Raw genomic sequence first — 10,533 nt, forward strand, 5'->3', positions numbered from 1 at the left:
AGCGATCGTCGTGCAATGTTCACAACCTGTTATCTCCATACAAAATTAAGGGATTCGCACGTAATTTGCGACTATCACACTGCAATTATTAGGGGCAATTGTTGTATTAGTTGAATTTATGGCATCCTTGCTGTAACTTCCCTTATTATCCTTATTTCAGCCAATTGCAAGTATAGTCCGCGACAGGTTGAGATGGCAATCGGGGTACGAGGCGGGGGAACGCTCCGCACACCCGCACGTCACCCGCGTTTGCCCGCATCGGGTTAGCGCGATTGCTATTTCAACCTGTCGCGATGTGATCATCACCTTGTAGTTGTCAAACTTTGTAGTCGTCAAATTTTGATGCTAGGCATGGAATATAGATAATTTGACAGCGGCAAAAGTGTAGAGATAACAGGTGGCCAATATTGCTCGACCGTCACTAAATAAGATAATAACCAACTATAGGAGGCACTGAATTAACAATGAATGTAAAAACATTTCATATTATACAAATAGTTTTTTTTTTAACATGTGGGTAATATCGCATTTAAACTCCTGCTTCTATTTATTCTGCTTATTCTATAGAGTGCACTTTGACTTTGCTCAGACTTAAAACTTAGTTACAACGAAATAGATTGTGTATGAGACATAAACGGCCGTATTCACAATCATTACTATGAGGTCTCACAGTGCGCTCGAACGCATAGTGTAGGTTCCACCAATCAGTTCATTGTAAATGACGTGATACAGTAATCTGATTGGTGGAACCCACACTGTGCGTTCGAGCGCAATATGAGACCTCATAGTAACGTTTGTGAATACGGGTGTCAGTCTCGTTTTAACTTGTAACTGAAGTCTGAGCAAAGTCAAATGCACTTAATAGTTCTCAATTCTCAACCCGGGTCCCCTTACGTCCCTTTTGCCATTAGGTACATAGGTACACTTTTGAACATTTAAAGTATTAGGTACTAAAGTTACTAGATCGTATTTGTGCAACAGCTTTTATGGTTAAACCTAATTTTTAAAACATTTACTTGGCTCTACTTTGCGGGAGTAGGTACCTTTATTTTTTTTAAATATATTTAAGTCTAGACTGACCAAGCTGTTTTAGTATACAACATTTTACATTATGCGTTCATTATCCGGCTCAAAGGACCATAAAATTGCCAAAAAAAATTCAAGTTAAAATTCTTACAAACAACTCGTGAAAATTGCATAGCACAGAGTGCCAAATATCTTTTTTTAATAAGTATTTTAAAATAATAAAACAGCTGCTTTAAGCATTAAATTAAACATATCCTTACTACCAAATCCAAAGTATACAACGACAAGCACTTTAAAAAATACAATATGTCAATAATAACCCTTTATTGCAATTTCAAATAGTAGGTACAAAACAGTAGTTATAATTAAAAATCAACAAAGCTATTTATTGCAACATAATTACCATCATCAACTATGATTTTAGTTTGTTATCTACATGTACAACCATTACTTATTTTTAAAACACTTGGGAACTAAAGTTTCTCTACATTTTATAAGCTTCATAATAAGTTTAACTATTCTGCTGCGCTTACGAAAAATGCAGTAAGTCTCTGTAACAAGAATTCGAGAAAACAGCTCGCAAAGTTTTGATAATATACAATTACATAGTTATTCTAGTACATATTTAATTAGATCTATTTTATTAATTTATGCACTTAACTAGTCAAACTTATTTTTATTTAATTGATAATAATTAAAAACATTCTTTTATCTTAAACAATGCTTAGAAATTTCCCACCAAGATAAAAAATCCTGAGTAAGATTATTATTAGATAGATTCTTCCGCGGATTTCGAATCTATGTATAGTCAAAGGCCGTAAGTCTTTTAGTACCTTAATGAACATATATTACGCGTGGCACGGTTATGCACATACGTTAGGTGTGTGTGGCGTGTTTATAGAAAAAGGTTATAAGTGCGACAGGTTTTTGATGCAATAGTTTCGCGGAATTGCAACTCGAATTCTGAGGCCGACCGTACTTATTTAACTAAAATCAGCCGAGAAATTGACTTGTTCCGTTTATCGCAAGCGCGGCAGTAGCCTGCAGTGTTAGGCAATTTTTTTATACATAAAAAACTGGAGATTGATGGGAAGGCTTATAATTAAGTTTAAAACTTTTCACTTATACTTAAGTAAATATAAAAATAGGCACCAACGTTTCAAGCAAACTACTTCTATTTTTGATTTTAAAAGTAGGAGCTAATTTAAAATCAAATATTAAGTTTTAAAAAGATTTATTTGACTAGATTCTTAAATATCTATCTATTTGGGTACTCTAAAAAATAGCAGGTGCTGAAATTTACTTGGTTTTCACTATGTAGGTACCTTATATCAAAAGAATTATAAAAATTTAAATTTAAAAAATAGAGGTACTTAAGTATTTTGTCTATTTGTTTTCTTTATTTATAAGTGTCCTGGTAAGAAGGAATTTAATAGGCACGGAAATATTGTTAACTTAAATTAAAATTATTTTCAAAAATCAAAACCATAAAGTCTAAAAATATTTTTTGTTACTGTTTGTTGAAGGCGGACTAGCGTCACCTAGCGTCGCGCGTCGGTTTCGTACTTTTCTTTTTATGCCGCCCGACTTCAATATACGTGTACAAAAAATATTATTTTTACACTTTGTAGTGACGTTTGAAGTCGGTTTTTTTAAAGAATATCAATTTTAAGCTTTTTAGTTTAAGTTCGTAATATCAATTCACAATCGTGTTTACTAAACCCGCCTAGCTTAGTGCAGCAGCATCAGGATTGAGGAGTTAGTTGGCACTTGGAGTTTATTGATAATTTCGGTATTTGATACGTACAATTTCAATTCACCAACAACAGTTCCTAAATTATTTAAAAAAAAAGGAGTGCCATACTTTGCAGCATCATAGGATTGAGGAGTTGGACTTAGAGTTCAGTGATGAATATATTAATATCAATTCACCGTCAAGTTACTGAATCCCCACAGCACAGTAAGAGTTTAGTATCTACAGCATCAGGATTCAGGATTAAGGAGTTGGGACTTGGAGTTCACTCATGAAGTCGGTTCTTAGTACCTACAATATCAGTTAACTATAAACACAGTCACACCTTAGGATTGCAATACCCTGCAGAACCAGGATTGTGGAGTTGGAACCAGAAATTTTTATGAGACCATCTGGCGAACTTTCTCTGTTTAGTAAAACAAAAAACACGCAAATCAATCCAGAAATCTCGGGATAATCCTTCCACCTCTTTTTTTGGAAATCAGTTGAAACATAACTTTATTACAAGGCTCGAAGGGCCGAATACAAATCATCCTAAGACGCCTTAAAAATATGAAAATTATTAGTTATAGATTGAAACAAGTACCTATACGTTTTTTACTTCCACAATTGGTTTGTAATTTGAACATGAAGGTTAGTTATTTATTATTCTCTGATATAAGGTATAGAATAACATCACTGACAGTACCTACATTTGGCTACATCAGACTGCCTCCATTACTTCTAAGTCAACGTAAATCTAGTAGTCATGCACGATGGGGTGAACGTTTGTTTCAAAGTCGGGTTGTTCTATTGTAGCAGCTAAAACAACGACAGAATTGTTAATAACAGGAAATAGTATAACAGTTAAAAGGGCACACTATTTTAAGCGTAAACATTTCAGCAACTATACGTAGTACCAAAGTAGTAGTTAGAGTAAGTATCTCTGGCGGTTAGCAAGTGAAGATCTTTACGCTCAAAATCTGAGATGTACCTAAAATACATAAGGGGAAAAACGAAGTGCAATTTGTCATTCGTGAACCTACATAGGTTTGCTAAAGCTTCTATCACCAACAGTAATGATTATAAGGAGTCCTAAAATCCAGTCTATTAACTAATTACTTCGATAAATATTTAGGAAGTAAAAGTAATAAAAAATAAGTTATTGGGAAAGATAAAAATGATGATCAATCCATTAGAGTTTACCTAATGGATGTTTCAAGTATGTAGACACAGAATGTACTTTTGTATCTATGGAAGGCAATTTAGGAAAACGAATTTAAAGCACAACATCAAACTAATAACGTAGTTCCAGAAGACATTTCTCATTTTTATGGCACAGAACAAGGAATATGTAGATAAAGAGGTGTTATCCCATTTTTAATCGACACGAGTTTGTCTTATGAAAGGTGTGAGTAGGATGAGCGTGAGGCGGTTAGGTGCGTACCTCTCGAGCAGTCGACGCTTGAGGTCGGGAGGGTAGGTGACGTAGATGTAGTGGTCGTCGTGTTCGTCGTCGAGCGCGTCGTCGGCCGCGAGCCGCTCGCCGCGCGCGGGCGACGAGTGTGTCGTCATTGACACAGACCCGCTGCCCGCAACGCTCCCTTCCTCTGAGCTGTAGTCAAATTCATTTACATTTTCAGGCTTTTTTGAATTCATTATAGACAAGCATTTAACCACAATCAGACCTGATGGAAAGTGATGATGTGGCCTAAGATGGGACGCGTTTATCTAGTCCATCGTGCCGGTATCATAAAGTGCTCGTCGACACTTAGAAGCCTACCTTCACACCAGATCTGAGCCAATTCAGAAAAAATATAAATTCTTAAACTGAACTAAACTAGAGTCTACACAGATCTTGGAACTTCCCCTTTTCAGGACACAGCGTTCACCAAGTGCGACGGAGGTGTTTTCTATCTCCTTGTAAAGTTTAAGTTAAACAAGTACTCACTCGAACACGATCCATATGATGTAATAGCACATGCAGAGAGCGAGAGCCAAGCCCGTAGCGAGCGCCAGAAGAAGAGGCCAGGGAAACGCCCGCGCAGCCGGCGCCGTGTCCTCCCAGTAGCGATCACAACTCAGGTACCAGCACACCGCGCGCTGCATCTCGTCTAACATTTTATACCATCAAATCAAAGACGACTAGAATTTCTGGCCATTTCGAGTCTTGGGAATATTAAAAAAAATTCAGATTAGTTTTTTCACAACGTCTTTTCCTAAGTCATAAATGGAATTGACAGTCGGGGAGATAGACATTAGCTGATGCCGGCAACTTCATCCGCGCGGATCTAGGTTTTTAAAAATCCCGAACTCTTTGATTTTTCAGAATAAAAAGTAGTGACTCTTCAGGTGTACCCATATATGGTGTTCCATACCCATGCAAGAAATCATGTCGATCCTTTGCGGCGTGATTGAAGGACAAATCAGCAAACCAACAAACAAATACTTTCGCATTTATAATATGGGCAGTGATAGGTAGTAATTTTGCGAATAATAATAAAAAAGAAACCTTCTAGCTCAATGAACTGGTGTTGCGTCAGGTGCAACAGCAACGTCGCTATGCAGGAGTGTACGACTCTTTCGCAGCGAACCTTAAAGAAATATTCGAATTTAGTAGAAAAAACTCTCGCAGCTCACGAGAAACTGAATATTCAGGAAGACATTCAGAGATTGGACATTCCAGTAATGGACTAGTAGACATATGGACATTCGGAGAATTGGACCTAACGTACACTAAGGGATTATAGTAATGCATGTCTACTAATGTTATAAAAGTTTATGGAACAAGTCAGAACTATCCTTAAACTACCTATTTTTAAATCAGACAAAAAAGCTTTTACCTTGAGTCCTTGCAAGTGTGCTGGATCGCAAGCAGCACGCTCAGCCTGCAGGTCTGCCAGCCGCCTCTGCCTGCTGTCCGGTGGTAGAGACGACTCCACAGTGTCTGCATCGCATAGTTCTGCCGTTTGGTTCAGATCACTTTCGCTTTCATCTCTCTTTTTGTCTTCCGTTTCTGTGTATGTCACTAGTTTTATAAAAATTCATATTTATATTAATCATTCAGTTTCAATTAACATTCAGTTTCAACAGCAGTTTCTGTTTTCATTTATAACTAGATCATGTCCACGACTTCGTTCGCGTGGATTTAGGTCTACTAAAAATCCCGTGAGAAGTCTTTGATTTTTTTGTACCTAAATCTAAATTCATTCAGTATCCATCATTCAAATCTTAGCCGATAGGTACTCCATTGTTAGGTAGAGTTTTGGGCCATGATTAAGACTTCACTCATTGTTGGTTAAATGTAAAATTATTATGAACTTCTTACAATATTACCTCCGTCAGTCGGCAGTGAACCGATGAACATGGAGGCTTCAAAACAATGTTGTTCTTATTTATTAAGCGTTTTTAAGCTACTTACCAGGATCTTCGCTCCCAGAATCAGTCTTAGGACAATCCGCAACGGGGGCTGGAGGTTGTGTTCGGGACCGATGTCTCCTCTTGTTGGGAACCCTCGCGACGCTCCTACTGGAGGCAGGCGCGAGAGCTTTCTTCGCCGCTTCCGCGTCTTGCCATAGCTCGATGTCTGTACTGGGCCCGCTGCCTCCGTTCAGCAAGCCGTGCGCCACCAGCACTTGGCAGCGCATTATGTCGCAGTAGTCTGCCAGACATACTGCGTCTTCGGCCTGCAGTATTTTGAATTAATTTAATTTCTTTAGGTAGTTGTTTTCTTTTTAATTGATGGTAGTCATGGTATGTCATACTCATAAGACTCAAAGGGCTTCATCATATTGGCCTACATGAAATATTTTTCTGAATTGAATAAATAACTAGCGACCCGCCCCGGTTTTGCACGGGTAACTTACTAAAATTTTCGTAGAGATCTAATATTTTGAAAATAAAATATAGCCTATACGTTACTCAGAAATAATGTAGCTTTCTACTAGTGAAACAGTTTTCAAAATCGGTTCAGTAGTTCCAGAGATTGTCCAAACTACCTTACAAACTCTTTATAATAGTATATATATTCCTTCCTAGTGCATGTCCATTTTCTGCTGAAAAGATTTAGTCAGTCGTGTAAAATTAAATTATTACAAAAATACCCCTCAGATACCATCTGACTTGACAAAAGTCTCTTATTGCTGATGTTAAACGTCACTTTTAACCAGCGACGATATCTTCATAAACAGCTTAAAATGCACGAGCTGATCTAATGGCAATGCTATAATAACCCACTTAAGGGATCTCGACATTTTACTAGTAGGTGGTAGCACGTGCCTTGTTAATCTGGTTCTTGTGTCGCTGGTCGAAGTGCGTGTCTAGATGTCGTTCCTCGTAAAAGGACTTCCCGCAGAAGGCACATGTCCACTGCGAGGAGCGATGTTGCAGCTTGGCTGCGTGCTGAGGTGCGAAGATGTCGCGTGCTGGGTGAAACGGGCATTCCAACGGCAGTTTTACCTGTGGTAACAATTTGTTTTTTTTTTTACGTGTCGTACGTGGGTACGACAATAGTGCAACGGGTGGGGTTTGAACCGCCGACCTTTCGGAAATCAGTCCGCTCCTCAACCGTTGAGTTATCGAGGTTCTTATCAGCATTCTAAAATATGTAAGTATACGATCCCTCGCTCTGGTCACTCAAATCCGTACACGCTATGGCAATAAGGACGCCTTTGCTCCATCTTTTATACATGGCATAATATTGTATATCAAATCTTTGAAAAGAGCAACCGCCGAGTTTCTTGCTGGTTCTTCTCGGTAGGAAAGGCATTCCGAACCAGTGGTAGATGCTTTTGACGATTCGAAAGAACTTGTAAAAGTCTAATTGAATAAAAACATTTTGAATTTGAATTTGAATCTAGTACAGTTTTTCTAATGTTTTCTGTATAGGTATCTGTAGGTATGTTTGTGTGTGCAGTGAAGTTTTCCAAATACGTAAATAAAATATTTAAAAAGCCCCTTGAATAAATGTGCAGTGAAGTTTTCCAAATACGTAAATAAAATATTTAAGAAGCCCCTTGAATAAAAAAATCATCTTATTTATATTTGAATACTAGCCGATGCCCGCGACTTCGCCCGCGCGGATTTAGGTTTTTCGGAATCCCGTGGGAACTCTTTGATTTTCCGGGATAAAAAGTAGCCTATGTGCTAATCCAGGATATTATCTATCTCCATTCCAAATATCAGCCAAATCCGTCCAGTAGTTTTTGCGTGAAGGAGTAACAAACATACACACACACATACAAACTTTCGCTTTTATAATATTAGTGTGATATTTTTTTTGTATGTATTTGTTTTATTATATTTTATAAATTAATAAGTACCTACTACTGTTTATTACTTTTTACAAAAAACTTAAAGCTAGCAGATTTCTAACTTGTGATATTTATATTTATCTCTAGATAAAATAATTGCATCGGTGGACATATTTGGCAATGTTTTGTGACTTGATGATTTAAATATTTGGCACTGTGAAGCTATTTTAAATCGAAATACCTCATCTAATTTGGCTCATAATTATTATTATCTTTATGTAGTAAGTATGTATGTACGCTATTATTTTCATATAACAATATGTGCGTTATTCAGCACATAAATCGTCCGCTTGCTAGTTTCAGAATTGCTTGCACTGAGTTTTTGTTGAAATATAATCGTAAAATTTATACTTAATAAAAATTCTACTCCAGCTGACCACAACATATTGGGCTAATTAACATTCTTTATGATGGCGTAGACCAACATTACGGTCGCGATCGATTAAATGTGAACCGCTTTGAACTTTTTGACTACCTATGGTAACACGACTTTATTATAGAGACATACCTCAGGTAGGTATGTCTCTATAAATACAAAATCGAAAGCTAAACTAAAATTTATAAATGGGACTAATTTAAAGAACATCTAAGATCGAAGAGGAATCATAGATTCATCTTTAAATACTAATTGCCCTTCAGGGCCAATCTAGGCACTAGGCAATAAAAACAAAATTGATTCTTACCGTTTTACTTTTTTTGGAGTATGGGACCCTTGGTGCGCGAGTCTGACTCGCACTTAGCCGGTCTTAACCCTTAGTGCCTGGAGTCTACCAATATTCGTTAAGAGTAGACACCGAATGGATTCAATGGGTTAAAATCCCACATTTAAATCGATTTGTCACCGAGAAAGTCGCCTACCTATGGTCTTACCTGAAATCTTTCTAATACCGGTAGCCACTTGTTTTGTATGACTTTCCTGACGATTTTGGAATTGTCACGAGAACAGGTGATCTTGAAAACCGAAGGTCCTGGCCACGGGATCAAAGTGAGGAAGAGTAGGACCAAAACCTAAAAAAAAAGTACGATAATACAGTGTTTTAATTTATCCCACGTATAGCTAAAGGATGACCATTTAGAGAGTTTTAGCTTTACCTATGTTTAATAAATAATTGGTTGAATATTTATATTCGGTCACCTACCGATCTATTTTTAAATCGAATGCATTAGAAAACAACAAAAATCTACGTATGATTTTTACACACACCACTAACATTTCTTCATACAATTTGGCTGTCAATTCATTTTCAATATGCGCATGCAAAAGATACTTCCTCAAAGGTTAAGCTTGTTTTATTAAATTATCGATTTTTGCCGTAGAGCCAGCTGCTTGGGAAGGAAATAGGCATTTTCTTACCTCGAGTGTGAGCGAAGTGGTCCTCATTCATATCTTTTAATGGCCAAATATTCGATAAAACTTGTTCAAACTTGGTTAACTTTATACCTTATAATCGTAGCTAAAATCCGACGTAACTTTACGGAAGGTTAACTTCAGCTTCTGTCACAGGATTTGTACTCTATGGCGCATGCGTATTCGGTTGTTATTTTCCCCCTCTTGTGACAAAAGTTAATAAATTTAAATTATCCCTTCAGTAGTAGGTAGGGAGGTGGTGATATCAAGATTGGAGTTATCTAAAATGTACCTACCTAATATAAAAAAAAATTGTTTTATTTTAGCCATCTGATAGGTTCATCACAGTTTTACGATTTACCTATTTATATAGTAAGTTCTAAGACATTTTTTAAGGTACCCACACCGCTCCTATTATATGTTGGTGCAGATGACAAGAGTAGGCATTCGAGTAGTTATGACTATAAAGAACGTTAAGCCAATCCGAATGAAAGAATTTGGTCTAGTGGGAGGCTACGGCCGTGGCTAGTGACCACCCTACCGGTAAAGCAAACGGTAAAAACGGAGCCCTATTAATGCCACTCTGCTGTCTGTCCGTCTGTCCGCGTGCCACAGGTCTCTAGAGTCTAAGTAGAACTCGTAGACGGAATGAGTTAGAAACCTGAAATTTTGGTATTTGGTGTAGAAAATTGACTCAAAACCAAATATTGAATTAGAAATTCAATTAAATTTTTTTTCAGGGGGCCTCCCATACATGAAGAAGGGATTTTATCCGGAAAGCCGGATTTTTTTTCTTATCCTAACATTTGGGGTATCATTGTTTAAAGCTCATTGAGTAAAGTACATTATACCTACATATATGTATACTTATATTTTTTATTTAACTTAAAAATACGGAAATGGGATACATCAAAGTTGACAGATTCAGACCATTTTTGTGACGGGGGCTAGCTCAAAAACTAAACTAGTTAGAAATATGAAATATCGGTATATTATGTACCCCATACTGTATTAAAATAGTTTTTAAGATGTGACAAAAAAAACGAACATGTATTGGGTTTTCTTTCACTGTGTACTGAGATGTTCTAGATCGGAAAAAAATATTTCATACACCT

The 10,533-nt window shown here is 37.0% G+C and overlaps 1 protein-coding gene and 1 long non-coding RNA gene across 5 annotated transcripts; one reads left to right on the forward strand and one right to left on the reverse strand.

The window, feature by feature from the left end:
- Positions 1 to 808: 808 nt before the first annotated feature.
- LOC123881208 lies at positions 809 to 9,741 on the reverse strand. 4 transcript variants are annotated; one of them, XM_045929922.1, is made up of 9 exons: positions 9,425 to 9,741; positions 8,941 to 9,078; positions 7,037 to 7,216; positions 6,180 to 6,444; positions 5,602 to 5,774; positions 5,271 to 5,352; positions 4,710 to 4,872; positions 4,206 to 4,373; positions 809 to 3,580 (listed from the first exon to the last, which is right to left on the reverse strand). In XM_045929922.1, exons 1-9 carry the CDS (start codon positions 9,449 to 9,451, stop codon positions 3,553 to 3,555), a joined length of 1,224 nt encoding a protein of 407 aa, XP_045785878.1. In that variant the 5' UTR covers positions 9,452 to 9,741; the 3' UTR covers positions 809 to 3,552. The 4 variants fall into 4 exon arrangements, with proteins under 4 accessions (XP_045785878.1, XP_045785870.1, XP_045785852.1 ...); XM_045929914.1 differs by having other exon boundaries at positions 5,602 to 5,786; XM_045929896.1 differs by lacking the exon at positions 809 to 3,580 and having other exon boundaries at positions 3,977 to 4,373; positions 5,602 to 5,786.
- On the forward strand, positions 3,588 to 4,027 carry LOC123864206. Its single transcript, XR_006795728.1, has 2 exons — positions 3,588 to 3,899; positions 3,933 to 4,027. It is a non-coding gene; the product is annotated as an uncharacterized LOC123864206 (long non-coding RNA).
- Positions 9,742 to 10,533: the final 792 nt, after the last annotated feature.

The sequence above is a fragment of the Maniola jurtina genome, chromosome 1 (genome assembly GCF_905333055.1).
Source record: "Maniola jurtina chromosome 1, ilManJurt1.1, whole genome shotgun sequence".
NCBI classification, from domain to species: Eukaryota; Metazoa; Arthropoda; class Insecta; order Lepidoptera; family Nymphalidae; genus Maniola; species Maniola jurtina.

Coding starts and splice junctions, on each gene's coding strand:
- LOC123881208 (XM_045929896.1), bottom strand. CDS start 9,451: ATGAGGACCACTTCGCTCACACTCGAG. Junction 7,217..8,940: donor CGGTATTAGAAAGATTTCAG/GTAAGACCATAG, acceptor TTGTTACCACAG/GTAAAACTGCCGTTGGAATG. Junction 5,787..6,179: donor TTCTGGGAGCGAAGATCCTG/GTAAGTAGCTTA, acceptor TTATAAAACTAG/TGACATACACAGAAACGGAA.